At 36.6% G+C, this 18,989-nt stretch overlaps 1 protein-coding gene across 7 annotated transcripts in view; it reads left to right on the plus strand.

Moving 5' to 3' along the window:
- Positions 1-18,989, plus strand: part of TANC1 (tetratricopeptide repeat, ankyrin repeat and coiled-coil containing 1) — a 95,639-nt gene that overhangs the window by 28,376 nt on the left and 48,274 nt on the right. For 3 of the 7 annotated variants that reach the window (XM_066999073.1, XM_066999071.1, XM_013193608.3), the window contains one exon: positions 10,133-10,336. In XM_066999073.1, the coding sequence (XP_066855174.1) occupies positions 10,237-10,336 (100 nt within the window). In that variant the 5' untranslated portion in view covers positions 10,133-10,236. Of the gene's footprint in view, positions 1-6,510; positions 6,529-10,132; positions 10,337-18,989 lie in introns of those variants that run through there. The other 4 variants (XM_066999072.1, XM_066999074.1, XM_013193610.3 and 1 more) reach the window with 2 other exon arrangements.

Below are 18,989 nucleotides of genomic sequence, written 5' to 3' on the forward strand. Positions count from 1 at the left end.
TGGATCTTGTAATCACTTCCATTACAATTCTTCTTTCCTACAATTGTTTAATTACTATGGGTTTATCTAGATGTGTCTGGGAGGCATTGATAAGTAAGTGAGTATTGTAGGATTAGGTAAAATCTGAGTGAAGCAAAACTTGTGTGTGTGTAAATGTGCATGTACTTACGTACAGCATGAGTGTGGTATGTGTACATGTACGTGAAAGAGACCAGCGTTGACAGCACTTTCCATAACAAAACTTAGTGAACTTATTTCTAATTGTGAATTCAAAGACAAGGTCGTTGGTATCATATTTAGGTAAACTGATGTGCCAAGGAAGCAAACTTTTTAACAAAGCAATTTTTTTGATCTGAGCGTCCAACTTCTGCACTTAAATTTTCCTTTGTTTTCTGCAGTAGAATTTTCTGTCTGAATACCCATTCAGACAGTCATTTCTATGCAATGGAAGTTGATTTCAGCGTTGTCTTGTACTCCTTCCTTCCACTAAAATGATGTACATACTTGATGAAGCACAAACTTGGGGTAGGGGAAACCACACAGTCTACACCCTTCACATGAAACTAACAGAAAACTATTTTATGATTGTTGCGAATCAATCAGAAAAAGGGTGAGTGTATTAAAGTGAGTCCAGAGGTGGACCACAAAGATGATCAAGGGGCTGGAGCACCTCTCCTACAAAGACAGGCTGAGAGAGTTGGGGTTCTTCAGCCTGAAGAAAAGAAGGCTGTGGGGAGACCTTGTAGTGGCCCTCCAGTACCTAAAAGGTGCCTACAGGAAAGCTGGGGAGGGACTCTTTGTCAGGGGGTGTAGTGACAGGACAAGGAGTAATGGCTTTACATTAAAAGAGGGTAGATTTAGATTAGAGATGAGGAAAAAATTCTTTACTGAGGGCGGTGAGGCACTGGGACAGGTTGCCCAGAGAAGCTGTGGATGCCCCATCCCTGGAAGTGTTCAAGACCAGGTTGGATGGGGCTTTGGGCAGCCTGGTCTAGTGGGAGGTGTCCCAGCCCATGGAATGGGGTGGAATTACATGGACAAGGTCCCTTCCAATCCAAACCATTCTACAAACAGAAACGTTTATTTTTGTGTCCTGGGAAGTAATCCATGGTTTTCTAATGTACACTGGGCTGCAAATATACAAGAGTTACTCTCTCAATTTACCTTTGTTTCTTAAGGTTTTCATTCAGTCTTAGAAACAACATAAAAACGGTATTTTCTCCTTTCTGTAAGGTTATTGTCATAAAATAAATATACTCTCTTTAAACTCTGAAAGAGGTTCTGAGTCTTTGAAGATCACTTAGGAGTTGTCTTTTCTAGTGACAAGTGACAGACTTAGGCTTTTTAACTGGGAGTCTGTTAGTGTAACTCTTGCCAGTTATTATGACATCTCCTTAGGGCATGAATTTTCTTTCATTATTCTTTGCTTTTTGTCTTTTTTTTTTGTTTGTTAATGGACTTTATTTTCTAGATGTAAGATGATCTAATCTCTGTCTTCACTTCTACCCTATGTTTCTTTCTAAATCCCCTGGATATTTCTCTGCTACTTGTTGTCCTCTTTTCATAGTTGACTGTGGATTGTATGTTTTCCAGTTTCTTTCCTTGAGGTTTTGAAATTGACTTCTGTAGCAACTGGGAGATGTTCAGCCTCTGGCCTCTCTTGCAAGGAGTTGACCTTTGTTATTTTAGTATAGCACACAAACTTCATACCTTTGTGTCATAATCCAAGAAATCAGAGTCAGAAGACTGTTTTCTAACTCAAATTCTACAGGGTTTCTTTTAAGTCCCCTTGTCTGTCTCCATGATATGATGATTTTATAAAGAACATGTTAATAAGTCTCAGAATGTAAACCAAAACTACTTTTAAATTATGATTGTTTTAGTAGAAGTTATACTCAGCAACACTTTCTTAAATGCTTAAAAATGCTTCAGAGGGAGATTTGTATTATTTCCTGTTGGTTTTATATGCTGCCAGTTACTGTGCAGTAAACATTTATGTTTGTTTTCTTTAACTGTCCTAAGTTGGCAAACTGCCTGCATGGGAATCTGTTTTTTTTTCTACCAAATAATCAAAAGATCAGTAGATATATAATAATTATAATGGATTTTAACTTAAAAAGAGATGAAAATCCCCTATATTATTTATCTACAGAACATGCTCAATTATTTCCGTTGACTTTTTAGTAACATGAGCATTGTCATTCTGTTGACCCAATATCAAGCCTGAAGGAACATGAATAATGGAAGTATTGTGCTTAGTTTGCAGTGTTTTTTCTGCACTAAATCCCATCAGACTTTTAACATCAAATGTAGTACACAGCATGCATGAAAACTTCATTGATTTCAGTAGAAATTAATGTGGCAAGTAGTTGGGATTTTTGTGTTTTCTAGTTTAAAGGATTGTTTGACTTCCATGTAGTGCTCAAATAACAAGGGGCAAATTATTATATCAACAAAAAGGTAATATTTAGAACATAATACTGCAGTGCTGTAGAGGTAGAGAATCTGGAGAAATAAGAATGAGATCAGCGTTTGTGATTTCTGGATGATGAAGTAAAGGGTATGGAAGTACTTATTTAATGTTATGCATCATATTCAGTGGTCGTCTTCATGTTCCAATTTTTTAATTGGGGTAACAAAGTTCCATTATCAATATTCTTTCCTTGGATCTTTTTCAATTCTCCTGTAGATCAGACTTAATTTTTTACTTTAATCTTTTGAGGCTAAGTTTCCTTTGTTTTTTCCTTCTTGTATTCTGATATCTGTATATAAATATCTTTGACTTAAGTATGGTAGTATAGATGCTTTTATTTCTGCATTATGTTCTAGTTCTAGACTGACATACTCTTAATCTTTTTTCATATGTTTAGTCTTTGTATTGGTGTTTTATACTAAATGACTTGGATGAAAACTCAGAATTTCAAATTTATTTCTCTTTTTGTATATGTTCAGATTTAGTTAGGAGATGGATTACAGTCTGTGTTCTTACAGAGATATAAAATGGCTTTCAAAGGCATGTAACTTACACTGAGTTGTGATCACTTGTATAATATTCTGCCATTCTTGTTTCTTTCTGCCATTCCTGTTAGCATAGGCCACTGTTACAAGCCTGACCAACAGTGCTAGTGCAGCACTTTGAATGATAAACCTAAATGTGTTTAAATTTCCTGATTTTTTTTTTTAATGGCAACTAAATTGCTACTTTAAAAGTGAAGTTCCTATGCAAGAAGGCATAATCTTTTATTAAGATCCATATTTATTTAATCATTAATTAAAATTCAGTGTTTTCAGGGTTATTTGCCTGTGTAGAACTTGCTTAGTTGGAATGGATTTTTGATCCCCACTTTTTATGCATTATGTCTCATTAAACATTGGTATCTGACTAAATATACTTGTAACTAAGCTGAGAGCAGTGACACCTTCAGATACCCTTTTAGCAAATTCAAAGGCTTGAAATAATTAAATAAAATAGTTTAAAGTTTTGAAGTTTTATTTAGTTTTAATAGTTTTAAAACTAAATATGCAAATTGAATTGGCATTTTCTGTCCAAACTCTTTATGATGTTAGGCTTTGAATTTTAAGTGCAAAGGTAAAGTACGTATCCACTAGCTGGAGCATTGAACTTTTACTGGAATACTTTCAAGCTTCAGTGTGACTTTTGGCTGTTGCTCTAAAAATATCTTGCAACAGAAGAGGCATTGTTTCATGCTTAAAATACGGAGCTGTTTTTGATTATTCTATGTTGCTTTGCTTTGCCCATTTTCTGTGTCTGCTGACAGTTATTTAAGAATTTAAACTCATTTTTTGCTGAGCAGTGAGTATTTTATGTGGGGAATGTCTTTTCCCAGAAGCTAATTCCAGTGGTAAATCCCACATAGATATGAAGGGGGGCAGGGGGGAACACACCATGATCCTGCTCTTGAAACACATGTATAGAAATAACATCAGTGGTCCTATTAACCTCTATTTATTTCCCTGTTTTAAAACTGTTTCTTTTTTTTATTCTCTTAACACTAAAAGAGAACATGAGTATTTTGTATGCTGAAACAGTAATCCAGAGTTCAGACAAATGCTTGAAAGTGAGCAAATAATTTCAAGTACAAGCATAATCACAGAAGAATCACAGGATCACCTAGGTTGGAAGAGACCTCCAAGACCACCTAGTCCAACCTCTGACCTAACACTAACAAGTCCTCCCCTAAACCGTATCACTGAGCTCTACATCTAAAGGTCTCTTAAAGACCTCCAGGGATGGTCACTCAACCATTTCCCTGAGCAGCCCATCCCAATGCCTAACAACCCTTTCAGTAGAGAAGTTCTTCCTAACATCCAACCTAGACCTCCCCTGGCGCAACTTTAGCCCATTCCCTCTCGTCCTGTCAGCGGGCACGTGGGAGAACAGACCAACCCCCACCTCGCTACAGCCTCCTTTAAGGTACCTGTAGAGAGCGATAAGGTCACCCCTGAGCCTCTTCTTCTCCAGGCTGAACAAGCCCAGCTCCCTCAGCCGCTGCTCGTAAGACTTGTTCTCCAGAACATCTCCGTCTTTTAGTTCAATGCCATTCCCCTTCCACTTTCTAGTCTCCTGCCCCAAAAGTGTTAGGAAAGTGTGAAGTTTGCAACTGTTCCATTGTAACATTTGCTTATAGCTTCTTTGCTGTCCACTTTATACCAGAGTCCTACCTAGTCAGATCTGGGCAGTTCTAGTCAAGTTCTTGTTTATTTGAAAAGTGCTTTTGGTGCTCTTTACCCTGTGGTGCATGCTAGGAAGCTTTATAAGCAATAGGGTGCTTTTTTTAAAGCATCTTTAAGCAGAACTTAAGTTTACTTCTGGTATAGCACAGTTTTTTATCAGAAATATTTTTAAATGGGCCAGGACTCTTTTATTTCACTTAAGCATGTAGATTAAGGGAGTAGAGGACAAATTGTCTATCTCAGAGTTAAATACTGAGAGATAACTGTAGAATATTGTCTGTCCTGCAGTTGCTGTCAATATTTAGACCTAGTGAGGGAACCTGTGTTTTGGTTGTTTTAGCTTTCACTGTTTTGAAGATTGAGATCCTGCTCCTTTATGATAAAATAACTTGAATTCTAGCATCAGCACGATACTCTAGTTTTCATGCATTCTGGTAAAGTAGTTTCCATTCTTCTGGTTTCTAAGCAACTTTTATTGAATGAAAAATGTGTTTTATTATGTTTAATAGTGGCATATATATTGTAAAGGTTTTCATTTTAGTTATACTCTCCATTCAATATAAGGTTTAGTTCAATCGTAAAGTTCAAGTTTTATTTTAAGGATATTAGGCTCTACCAAATCAGTGGTACTTTAGTCAGCCATCCTTGTATCTTTTTGTATCTTTAAAAAAATAATAATAAAAAATGTTGTTAGTCTGATTAAGCCTTTCAGTTGCATCCCTAGGTACAACTAAACTGGGATTTGGTTTTCATTCTCAAAGCTTTTGCTGTGTGGTTTTTAAAGCTATTAAGTTTTTTCTATGGTTACTTTGACCACTGAATAAGACCTCTGGTTGTCTGTTGTTTATGAAACTTTGTTGTCCAGGCAGTGGAACATATGCAGCTCAGAGGGTTTCAAAAATAGTAACTGGGACTTCACAGGATCTTTCTTTATGTTTTAATTTGACATCAGTAGAAAACTTGTGAGGTGTCATCTTCCGCCTATTCCAGAACTGATGCTTGTCTCTTTGACACTGGCGTAGAGACCAAGAAATGTAATGTAAATTTAAAGCAATAAACAGCATTGTTCTGGTGGCTAAAATGTTTAAAATTATTAACCTTTCAGTTAGTAACAAATAGCTTAAGTCAGTAACATCTGATTACATTCTGCCATTATTACAAAAGAAGTGTAATTTGACAGCTATTTCTCGTGTGTTTTTCTAGTACTGTTTCGTTAATATCAAGTTGTTCTGTGGAAAGCATAAAGTATTATTACCTTGTGGATTTGTCAGGCTTGGTAATTTTGGGTCGGTTTTGTCATTTATGTAGAGCCAAGTATCTTATGGGAATTTTCATGTAAGTTGGATAAAATGTGTAGGTTTGGTCATCATCCCAATTTATACAAAATAGAAAATACGTGATTAGGATAAATTAAGTATAAAGAATAGATTCTGAGACTTAAGAAAGGATGTTATAAGTATATAAAATGAAGTTTGCCAGCCCACATAAGCAGAAAAGTAATAGAGCTATAGCCAGCCATAAATGACATTACCTATGTGCATATAGAACATGCCTTCATTCTGTACTGCTAGAATAACAAAATCTGTAGGTTGGTTTAGGAGATCCCATAGGACCAAGACATTGAGGAAGTGATCTGCTGCATCCAAAGATCTTTGCCTCTGATTTTTCTCCTGCAGCTCTCACCGTGATACAGACCCACAAGCCTATATAAAGTTGCTTCCTCTGAGGCAGGTACTGCACTGGGCTGTCTCCATGGGAACTCAGCATCTCACGGGCTTACCTTGGTGCGAAGCCACAGTTCTGCTGCTGTGACCCCACTCTGCGGTGACAGGGGTGAGCCTCCTGCTAGTACCAGCAAGAGGCAGGATGTATTTCCAAATAATCTGCACCATTTCCCCTGGCACATTTACTTCTTTGTGGCTCCCCACTCCCTCCCACCCGCTCCCCTGCTTTCTTTATCCCTTGCTTCCTCTGGGGGGGGCAGAGCATGTGTATGGTTGTGAGGGAGAGAGCCAGTGGGAAGGCCAGCCGTAAGAAGATGCTTGGGGAAGAGAGAGAACAAAGCAAGCTGCTGTGCTGCGCACCCTCATGCCAGCCTCTGCCTGTTGGGGGTCTTGAGGGCTTCCTTAACTGCAGGTCGCTTTTAGCTGCATCAGCAGGTTACTTCCTTGTGTACAGCCCTTTGAATCCATGTAAGGTTTTAGCATTTAAACGATAAAGGTTTCCATTTATTATTACTGTGAGAGTCCTTTTTGAATTGCTAAGACAATAGTATATATAGACAGTAAAACGTTTCAAATTATTGTCATGATCAAATAATATAAATTTATTGTTTAGAGATATGCTACAGAACTGTATTCAGCCCTGTGTTACTAAATTTTGTAGGGCTTTTCCATGGTGTGTAACATTTCATATACAATAGAGAAGGATAAATTAAAATTCATGCATTTTATTAAGAAGACAATGAGTTAAACACTGCTTGCTTCCTTCACAGTAAAAGGGAGTTGTAGGTGGACTTATTAACCCTGAAGGGGGAGGAAGTAATTTCTGCTCTTTGTTCTCTTGTCTCTTGCACACTCTCTAGAGGAATACTTACACAAAATACAGCTGGAATACTTACACAAATTCCAAATTACACCTATGGCAACATATCCAGTTAAAAAAAAAAAAAAAAAAAACAACAGTATTTTCTCATTGTAGTCACCTGTATGACTGCTACTTCCTTGCTTTTTGTTTGCATCCAAAGGAAAAACTGAAATGAGCATCATAAGGTTTCTTTGTGTTCTTCAACAATTTAGGAGGCAAACTTGCGTGTACTGTATTGCATAATCAATAACGTACTTAACATGAAGTCTGTGTTTAAAAACAGCTATTGTCAAAGTTTAATTCTGAAAGAACACAGAAAAAAAAATCCTTAGCTTCTTGATTTCACTGAAAGTATAATGGGAACCCAGTGATGTAGATAGGAGATTTTAAAATGCTGAGATGTGTAATTACAGCCTCTAAATTTTTTTAGCTTTTTATTTTAGTTATATACTTGGCTAGTACTTGTTTTTCTTTTAAGATTGGTGTTTTACAGCTAGTTTGCTCAAATGTTGAAGCTGTTTTTCTAGTTCCCAGGACTTTAAACCAATAGTTACACTCCTGTAATTGTTGCAAAGAAATTTAAAAAAGAATATAAAGTTAGTTATTTAGTTTTTAATTTCTGTCCTGACTTGGTTAAACTTACTTGCTGTTTCCTTGAAATCATTACCTGATTACCTGTTGCTATGAATTTTGTTTGAACAAAGAGAACCTTTGGAAGGTGATTCTTAAGTTGGCTTCAGTGGAGTAAGAGAGTAAGTTTCACATATATAAATTAAAAAAAAAAAAGTTTGAATCTAGCATAGCATTCTTCAAGGTCATTTATCTTACAAATACGTGTACATAGCCATCATGTATGGTTCTTGTGAGGAAAATAGTATGTCTAGAAAAAAAAACACAGCTTAAATATTTGCAGCTTTAGAAATACAGAATTAGTCTGTAAACTTCAGGCCTGTTTGGTTTTCTCATCCTCCATGTGTACTTCTGAAAAAGAAAGTGGTAGTTAAATTGGCAAAAATATTTTTACTTTTCTCAAAGGGCCAGGTTTGGGTTTTGCCTTCTGTCACAGTGGGGAAATCTATTGTATGCACTTAAGGATGCCTATAGTGGACTGTGGTAGGAGAAGAGCTCTTACAAACTGAAGGCAACAACAGCTGAATGACAACGGAATCAACAAGAAAGGCTGTGAGAAAAATCTCAATTTTCTTCAGACAGGATCTTCTGTGAAGCCATTTTATTTGCGATTGCAACGGCGGGTATCCCGCAAGCAGGAGCGCACAGTAAAAGTTTATCGTAACCTCATATTCCCTATTACCCGACACCTGATTTCTCCACTGTTTCCTCGTTGGCTGAGTACTACAGGTTCACAGCCTACTCGACGCAATTCTATACCCTATATGTACAATTTTATTTGACTAACCGTTAATTTCTCCTTTTCCTTTTTTTTTTCTTTTTCCTTCTTCTCTCTTGATTAGAGGGGCTGTGATTTGTTTTTACTGATTTCATACTGCTCATCCTGTTTTTGTTAGCTATCTCCTTATTTTGGGACAGCGGGACCTTCCCCTTATCTGCTTAACATACTCCCCGCTGCTATGCTACTGTCATGCCTGCACAGTCACTTCTGAATATGCAAGGTTAGTGGAATTTTCCACTGCAAAAACACCTTCTATTGCAAAAACACAACTTTGTTTCTCACAAGGCAGATCTTATAGAGGCACATCTATCTGAAATTTTTCCTTATTGTAAGAAAATAAACATATGGAAAGTTCATATTTGAAAATAAATTGCTTTTCCTTTGTTTGTCTGTTCTTGTACTTTGGATCCCATACTTCAACTGCGCTGCTTGTTGCTGCACAGATTAATCTAAAAAAAATACTCTGTGTACTGTCTCTCCTCTTTGCATCAATTCGGTTTTGCTTTTTTACCTTTGGTCACACTGATTCAATTTTGACAGCAATTTGTGTAAATTATTGAGCAATACCCTAATTTGAGTATAAAAAAAGCTGTGGTTAGTTAACTTTTATTTTCAGCTGTTTTTGTCATCTGACTAGGAAAAACTGAGCACTTTCAATATCTATTTCTGCTGTCTTTGCTCTCAATAATGATGCAATATATTTTTTCTGTTGTTTCAAAAACATTTTTGATTTAGCTGAACTTGCATTTTCTGCACTAGCAGGATATGTCTATTTTCAGTGCATTTCCCTATTTTGATCTGCTACTTAGTATGTTGTGAACTAATACTTTGCTTCTGAGACTTAAAAAATAAATAAATAAAAAATAAAAGAAGCTATCAAATTGCACATAACTGGACTTCTGTTTTGCAACAAAAATAAAAAGGCTAAACTGTCTATGAGTGTACTTTTTTGTGAGACCCTTTTAAATTAAGTGTAGGGCGGTCACCCAATGAAATTTATCTTCTAACTACTTTTCAGTAAAAAAAAAAAAATATTTTCAGATAGTCATTGAATTTGAGGATGTCATGGTAATCCTAATATACCTTTAATCTGTAGAGAAAATTTTGTCTTCGTAAGAACTGTAGTTTTGCCTCTGAGAATGAAATCTGAAAAATTGTTTTGTTGAAAGTGAGTTTTTTTTTCTTCCCTCTTGCTATCTTTACTACAGTAAAATAAAATTTTGCTTGGTTTTGTATTTTAAATTTTTCTAGTGGATTAAATTTTTCTAGTGGATTTTCTATCTGGATTCTACAGTGGAGGGTACACAGTGAGAAGTCTGATCATGCTGACTTGGTGCTGGCAAATGTATATTTTTCTGTGTTAAATACTTCTGTTTCAATGAAACTGCCTGACTCTTGTGTTGGTATATCACATAACAGATGACAACATTTTATTTTTAGCAGGTGACTCCTGCCCAGAGAATGCCTTGCAGATTGTTGCAACATCCGGCCACAATGCAGATTTCCCCATTGGCAATCAGCCTGTCTCTGAGGATACTTACAGAATGAACTTGGCTAAAGGAGTTTCAATGTCTCTTCCATCTTCACCTCTGCTGCCACGCCAGTCTTATTTGATGCAGTCAAGATCAAACAAAAAGTCCCCAGGTAACATGAAACCAATGAGCAACTCAAATCTTTGTAGTATTTTGATTCAGATTTGACACAATATAAAAGTAACACTTTCTGACGCTTTATATAAAGTAACACAGTAAAGTCATGTTAATCCTTTGCAATGAGAACAAGAGCAGTGAAGGCTTTTTGCATGTTCTCAGGTAAGAAAAAAAAAAAAAGAGAGAAAAGATAGTTGATGATTAAATGGAATGTATTATTTCATATGGCAAATGATCATTCTAATTTGTGTAGTAGATACCTTCATTGAAATGTCTGAATATGTTTAAAACTGATAATTTATGATTAGTAACTCAGTTAAGACAGCTGCAAAACCCCGTGTTCATATATATGTTAACAGCAGTGTAAGAGTGACCTGTTATTACTAATGATTGTAAGTATTTGGCATACCTATTAAGTATGCAATATTAAGGCAGTATTGTTTCAGGAAGTTGTTTATGGTTTAAAGCTAATTTATTTTGCTTATATCTACACATATTAATGTATTCATAGTTAAATAACTGCTGAAGTTGTGGCAAGAAACTTACTAATTTGTAGAGGTTGCATCGTTAGTAATGACCATGTACTTATGTGTGAGCCTTACTAAATAAGGTACTCCATCTGGTTTCCCTTTTTATCAGCATTCTGCACATATAGATCATTCCAGCACAACAGCATCAGTTGAGTTCACTCAGGTCAAAGCTTGAGCGTCAGGTGAAATTGTCCATATTCCTACTACTTGTGCAAACACTCAACAGTTTTAAAGTTCTTTGTTGTAAAATTTATGAAGTTTAAGAACAAAGACTGGCAAAAGTTTTTTGTCAGCACTGAGAAAGGTCTTGATTAATAACCCATTTTACATAAAATTAAAGAAAAAATCTTGCTCAAAGTATTACCAGAGGATAGTAAATACAATTTGTTAAGTGTTCTCAGTTTTAAGTTGTCTGTCAGTATTTGATAGTTTAGGTAAAATTTTGAGTCACAGAAAGTATTTTGATGTTTTGTCTCTTGTTGCAATTGATTTGCATAATAAACAGCTTCAAAGGACTTTATCCTGCCTTTTAATGTAGAAGGAAATGGGATTTTTGCCAAAGGCTTGAAGGAAGGTCAGGATCTAACTCCTAGTTTTGTTACTGTTGGGAAAACCTAACTGCATTGTAGCTAGCGTCAAGATACTATCTGACCAACCTCGTAACTCCATTTGGATTAGTGAGGCACTTTTATAAGCAAAGTAGAGGCTTCTGTTTCTCTTGCAGGAAATGTATAAGAGTCTAAATTTTAAATGGAAATTTGTATTCACAACACCTTTAAAAACATCTCACTGTGATGTATAGACAAAAAAAGGTGGGGGGGAGATTTCTTAGGTTTATGAAGTGTTTTGAATACATTGGCATTTGTGTTGTTGTTTTGTACAAATACCTAACCAGGTGATGGGGTGCAGGTAGAAACATTCTGTGATATTCCTTTGAGTTTCAACAAATTAAAGCTGATGGAAGATGCTTTAATATAAATGACCTAGCTAGCATCTGGGAGTAATAGAAAGCAAGAGAATACTGGCTGTACAGATTGCAGAGGACTATGTTCAGAAGCATATGAATAGCAGGTTGAGTTTTTTTCAGGATATGGTGGATAAAAGCATCAATGATTACATGGAAAGTTAAAGAAATGTTGCAAAGTTAAGATGTAGTTATTCTAACCTGTGGTAGAATAAAAAGATGTGGTAGAATAATAGATGTAAGTTATTCTAACCTGTGGTAGAATAAAATTCTAACGTCGATCCTTCCAGTTTACGGATGTATATTTCAATGTGAACAATACTGTTAATTCCTTTTAATGTCTTTGCTCTATTGCATTGCATATTTTCAAAGGAAAAAAATGTCCCTTGAAATACCATCATTTGTTCTACCTTTGTTTCTGTTCTGTAGTTCTACTTCTTATAAACCAAGCATGCTGATGGTCATATGTATATCACAGAAACATAGAATGGTTTGGGTTGGAAGGGACTATAACGTGATACACTTGCATAACTTATTTCCTTGAATAGAAGTTCTATTTAGTGTCTGTTAGACTGAAGCAATATACTGCATATTCAAGGGTAATAATGAAAGAGTATATCACTAAATGCCAACTGTTTTTTAACGAAGAGTTTTTCCTAAGTTTTTATTGAGTCTGAAAAATTTATTTAAAAATTTTGGTCCGTAAATTAAAATCAGTCAGATTTTCCGGACTTTGTGTTTTGGAGTTATTAATTCAAAAATAGAAGCTGTAATTAACCGATAGTTATTTGTACTAATGTTCATGAAAACATCTAATTTTGAGGGCTTCATAATTAATACATTTCCACTTTTCTAGCAAATGTGACTACAGTCTAGGCTGTATTTATCCAGTCCTGCACCTGTGGTAGTTGATTTAAAAATAAGTATTTAATCAAGCTTATATGAACAGTGAATAACAATATTCCTGGTTAAAATATTTTAAAATAATACGTGGAGGAATGTTTTTCAGTAAGAAATGCACTGTAAAATGTTTCATGTTTTTGTGTAACTGGTGTTAATATTCAAACTCTTTCACAGAATTAGATTCTAGTTTGTGATGTCTAGAAGAGTAAAAACTTCAATGTAAAATAATTAACAACTTGCTTTTACTGCTTCTCCTTTCCTTGCTCTTTCTGCATATTTCCAAGTGGGTGTTAATCTGCAAATTCTGAGGGATATATTTTGATTTGTTGTTTATGATTTAATTTCTTCTCTTTGCTTATATTCTTTACTATCTGAACAGCAAGAGTTACCATGCTTTGTCATTTCTTCAGTGTGTTATCATTTAGAGTAGGATGTGGACAAACCTTTTCCTTCCATAACTGCTTCATCCACTCACAGTCTGATTATCCACGGCATAAAACTGTTGAAAAAAATAGCATTTCCATCAAAAGTGATTCAGTTAATGATGGAAGTATGTTCTATATTTCATTCCCTGTCTTTTTAGAAAGTTTCATGCTCATAGATAGATGGTGCTTGAAAGAAAGCAAATTATCTGTATCCTGTTAAGCAAAAGGTATTGCAAACATTCGGAACATCTTAGTAAATTTTGGTAATATACCGTGTCATTATCACAGCAGTACTATGAGGGGGAGAAAGAAAACAGCAGAATGCATTCAAGCAGCGTGTATATCCAAACAAACAGTTTAATTCATAATTCAAAACTATGTAAAAATACTTTTTGCCTCATTGCTGGCAGGCATGTTATCCTTACTCAAGTGAACATTTGCTAGTTTTGAAGGATTATTTTACCTTATAGGCTGTTTCAGTTTTCTGCTTAGTTTATGTAATATGCAATGGTAGGAAAAGGTGTTCTACTGTAAATGTGCCCCCCTTTGAACGTTGTATACCTCCAGGTAGTTTTCTACTCCAGATGATTTAGAGGATAGAATGGTTTTGCCGGAATGTATTAGCTGCGGAAGTACTGTGGGTAATGTGTTAGTTTTGTTCTGTCCCTTTAAACTAAGAAGATTTTTTTTCCATCATTTAGTCTATCTGTTCCATGAATAATGTAATTATCAATTCTCAGGTTTGGACTGATCTCGCTGAGAAAAGCTCTTGGGGACCTTAGTATTTAGCAAGCTTAGAGGTATCTGTTCAGAACAGGTTTGGAAATTGCTAGTCTGGGGGCCCCCTGAGCTAACACAGAACTTGGGTTTAGTGTCTTTTTTTGAATCTGTTATTCTGATTGCTGGCATCCCACTTTTCATTCCCCTTCTCTTGTTCACTACCCCTCTGGGTAGTTCAGGCTTGAACTGATCAGTCTGAAGTCAGTCTCCATATGTTAAGAGATCAGTATGTTAGCTATTTTATTGTTTCTATTCTAGTGGACGGGCGTGCTGACAAATGTGCCCAACTGACAGAGACATCTTTGCTGCAGCGCATGTGTGGTAATAGCTGCCATTTTGCCCATCAATCTTCAAGTAGCTCAGCCCCTAGAATCTCATAACCCATGGGCAGGCAAAATTGTGGAGAGCAAGCTGAGCTTCTTCCCTGGAACACAGAAAGCTGTACAGTCCTGTTTGCACAACCTTGTGTGAGTGACATTGTGTTTTAATTATTTGCATAGGAGGTGGGGGAGTTTTTTGTTTGAAGAGCTTGGAAGAGTACCAGTGCTTCTGGCTCCAGTTCAATCTTCAACTGTAACTATAAAAGGAGGGAAGAGAGAAACTATATCTTAAGTTACTAAAGAGCCAAAAATTATTGGCAGAACTAAAGCTACTGGTTTGTTTGGAGTCAAAAGCTTCCTTAATGAAACAGTCCATTGAGGAGGTGGATAAAGGAGCAGAAAAAAAACAGGACAAGGAAAAAAGGTTTTCAGCAGGAGGACTTTGTTTGGGAAGGGGAGCAGTAAATGAAAAAATGCCACAGTAATTTGAGTTTCTTCTCCTATAAAGCTAGAATGAACATTGCTTGAATTGGTAAACTTAGAGCCGTGTAACTAAAAAATATTCACGTTCTTACAGAGATGATAGTTGATTGCACTCTAATTTAGGAGGGTCAATTAAAAGAAAGAAAATACTGGTTTATAAAGGAGATTCCAAAAAATGGTTGTTGGACTTTATGGTGTGAATTAAAGAGACTGCTGTTGCCTTTGAAGTAAATGTTTACTGAGCTAAATTGTTTGTACTACCATGCTTGAACAGAGATAGGAAGCAACTTCTGTTTTTAAAGGCATTAGTGAATGCAGAGGATGACTGCAGGAAGAGACTTCCATAAATGCACAGTGGAACTTTTAGTTAGTTTTAAATTAAGCATAAATTAAGAGTTTTAATCAATAAACGAATTAATCAGCATGCCTGACACTTGAGAATAGACTAGGTAAGAGAACTAGTTTCAACTAAGGCTTCAGGTTTGTGCTCCAGTCTTGAGATCATTTGGAAGCAGTTCCTTTTTGCTATTTGCATGAACCTAAGCAGAGAAAAGTGGGTTTCTTAGGGTTCCTGGGATAACTCAAGTTGAAAGGGATCTCAGGAGGTCACTAAGCCAACCTCGTGTTCACAAAGCAGGATCAGCTATGAGGTAAGGCTCAGGACTTTATCCAGACTGGTCTTGAAAACTTTTCAATGGTGTAGAGTACACAGCCTGTCTAGGTAACTGGTTTCAGTGCTTGACAGACTAAGTACACCAGCCTCCAACCCAACTATTCCGGTGTTTCTCCAGTGAACTACTTCTAATTATAACAGCTCTTTTTCATGTCCTCGACTTCTCTGGCCAGTTCCACATCTGGGCAACCTTTTGTTTTTGTAGCGTCATCCCAGCATGCCCAGCAACGTTTCTGAATTCCTCCTTTGCTCCTGCTACTAGCTCCTGTATACCATCTTTTTGTATTGAAGCTGAGTCATGAGCCAAGTCAATCTCCTGTTACATATATTTGTTCATCGTAGTATCAGGACGGACTGGTTTTGTGCTTGGAAAGAGTCTATTATTCATAAAGACCCGCCAATTTCCTGAGTTCTTTCAACCTTCAGAGCCATCTCCCGTGGGATCAGACCTACCATTTCCTTGAGTAAGCCGAAGGCAGCTCTCCTAAAGTTCAGGCTTTGTCTGCACTCTGCCATTTGTGTTCCTCACTCCTACCTTTCTTGAAACCCACTAGCTGATGATCACTACAGCTAAGGCTGCCTTTGATTATCATATCCTGACCCTGTTTGTAAATAGCAATTGCAGCTGCACATTATCCTTGGTAAATCAATCTGGTATATGTATCAAGTACATGTATATCCTTGACACCCTCCCGAAATCTCGATAGTTTGTGTCCTGTCACGATGCCCTTCCAGCAGACTTCAGGAAGATTACAGTATCCCATAAGAGCCAGGCAGCGTCTGTGACCCAGAGACTTCCTGGAGTTCTTTAAAGAAAATTTTGTCAGGTTCTAGTTGTGCTCTAAGGAACTAGAGAAAGAAGTAGTTTTTCTGTCCATAGCAGGGAAACTGATTCCACTGTAAGAAAGAATAGTTAGTGGGGATATTGGCAAATATAGCATAATGGGAAACAATCATTATTGACTTCTTAAAGGAAAGTCATGGGCCCCCAAAATTGTTGGAATTCTTTGAAGGAAATCATGTAGACAAGTGACATCTTAGGTGGTGAAGTCTCCCTGGATTTCTACGGGGACCTCTGCAAAGAAGAAATTGAAGAAATTTAACCATTATGAGGTAAGACAAAATACCTTAGTTTTTATATTTAAATAGTTACACAGAGGATCATACGCATGCTGGAGGGAACATGCCAACAGTTACAGAACTCTGCTGAGATTTAAACGGTTTAATGTATTTATCAACTGAAAAAGGAATGCATAGTAAAGTTGTGAAGTGTGCTGGCATTGCTAAGTTATTCATGGTGAATGAATACATAGGTGACAGAATAGCAGGTTAAGTTCAGTCAAGGTGAATATAAATGTTAATGGGGGGGGGGGGGGGGGAATCCTGCAAATTTCACATAATGTTGATGAGAAAGAAAGCCAGTTCAGAGGATTAGGAAGGAGATGGCCATGTTGCAATAATGTTGTGGAAAGATCAGCTCTTCAGCAGTCAAAAAACAATCCTAACAGTAAAAAAGGAAAGAAATAGATCATAAGACGAAGAGAGTATTGTTATACTATTGTATCAGTCTGTTGTTCTACCTCAGGAAGATTCTGGTGATAACAACTTTAAAAATCTATAGTTCCACTAGGAAAGAGCTAGAGTAGGGCAGCAGGAATGACTAAAGTTGTGGAATGGCTCTGAATGAGAAATGATTTAAATTGATTTGACTGGCATTTTTCTGCCTGGAAGAAAGGCAAGTGGTGGGAAAAGGAGACTCTGGTTACTGTTTCATGTATATTTCAATATTGTGTTAACTTGTAAATTTTGTGGATGCTGCAGATTGGTAAAGAAATGACTGGGTAAGTTCGTGGAAAGAAAGTCCATCTAGCTCTTAAATAGAAAGGGACCACTTCTGATTCAGGAAACTATAAGCTTCTAAACAGAAGTCAAGAAAAGTGTACCGGGACAGTATGTTTTCCATAATGTAGATTATCATAGAATCATTTAGGTTGGAAAAGACCCATAAGATCATCAAGTCCAACCATTACCTAACACGACCAAATCCACCACTAAACCGTGTTCCCATGCTGTGGGATTCTTCTCTGGTGTTTGATGCTGATAAAATAGTGTCCCAGATGAACCCTTTATCAGACTCAATACAATTATTCTACACTTCCGGAAAACAGCTTCCATTTTGCAGATACATTTTGTCCTTTTGGTACAAAAAGGAACTTTTTTTCCTTTTTTCATGCATTAGTATGTGTGTCCTCTTCTAGATTAGTGCATGAAAATGGACTTAACTGTAAATTTTCCTACATGTAATGTTGTGTATCAGACTTGAAAGTACTCTAAGTCACTACTAAATCAATTTGTGAGGAAAATTCAACTAAGCATCTGCTCCACAGCCTAAAATGTGAGTAGTAAAAATACATCCTGAAGATACTTTAATTTTAATCTGTTATATGACTACATGTTGTTCTGGTTCTTTTAGAGTGGTTGTTTGTTTGTTGTTCAACTTTTGATACATTTAACTATGCTCCTGCTTACAAATAATAGGTTTGGACTATTGTCTCCTTAAAGAATGTGGTTTTGTTCCAAAGGAATGTATTTTTAGCTGTTTTCACTAAGGCAAATACCCCTTGTTTTTGTTATGAAATAGTGCTGAAAGGGCACCCTCTGGTGATAGTTGGTAACTAAGGTTTCTTTTGGTTAGAAAAATGTTACCATCTCATAGTGTCTAGGTAGAGGTATAAACGTATGTTTACATATGCCTTAAATTCCATGCCCTGTATTCCTTAGCTAAGAAATTAGGTTAGCACCATACTCACATATTCCACCTCCAGGTGGAAGTCTGAAAGAAAAGGTAGTCCGATAATGAAATTCCTCAGTGTTGTAGAACCAAATCATCTACCTGTGGAACAATGTATGTAGGCCTGTGATGTAGCAGGTCACATATTTTTCTGGTCCCTTGGAGTGTGATGGGAAAACGTGTTACCCTGGGGAGCCTGAGGCCAAGATGTAGAGAATTACAACTTTTCTTAAAAGTGGACATTGGCCTTAAACTACCCTTGGAAACGAGCAAGAAATCAATGCAGATTTCGGAGACCTATTGTAGTGTCTGAAGCTACTGCCAAAATGAATCATAGAATCATTTAGATTGGAAAGGACCCTTAATATCATCGAAAGTCCAACCACCAACCTAACACTATCAAATCCACCACTAAGCCATGTCCTTAAGTGCCACATCCACACGCCTTAAATACCTCTGGGGATGGCGACTCTCTGGGCAGCCTATTCCAATGCCTAGCTACCCTTTCCATGAAGGAATTCTTTCTGATATCTAATCTAAACCTCCCTTGGCACAACTTGAGGCTGTTTGTCAAGGTATGGGACACTTGGTATGGCTACAAGTGTCATAGCTTGAATATGCTGTGTTTCACGATAAAATATGGGTTGTCTCAGAGAACTTTGGGATGCTCTTGAATTTTGAGCCAAGTAGAAGATGACTATCTGAGGACTTAAATTGTAGCCAAGAAAACCACATTATCAAAAGCTGTGTGGTATAGTTAACATCAATCCTGCAGTCTT

Source organism: Anser cygnoides, chromosome 6, assembly GCF_040182565.1.
Source record: "Anser cygnoides isolate HZ-2024a breed goose chromosome 6, Taihu_goose_T2T_genome, whole genome shotgun sequence".
Taxonomy (NCBI): Eukaryota; Metazoa; Chordata; class Aves; order Anseriformes; family Anatidae; genus Anser; species Anser cygnoides.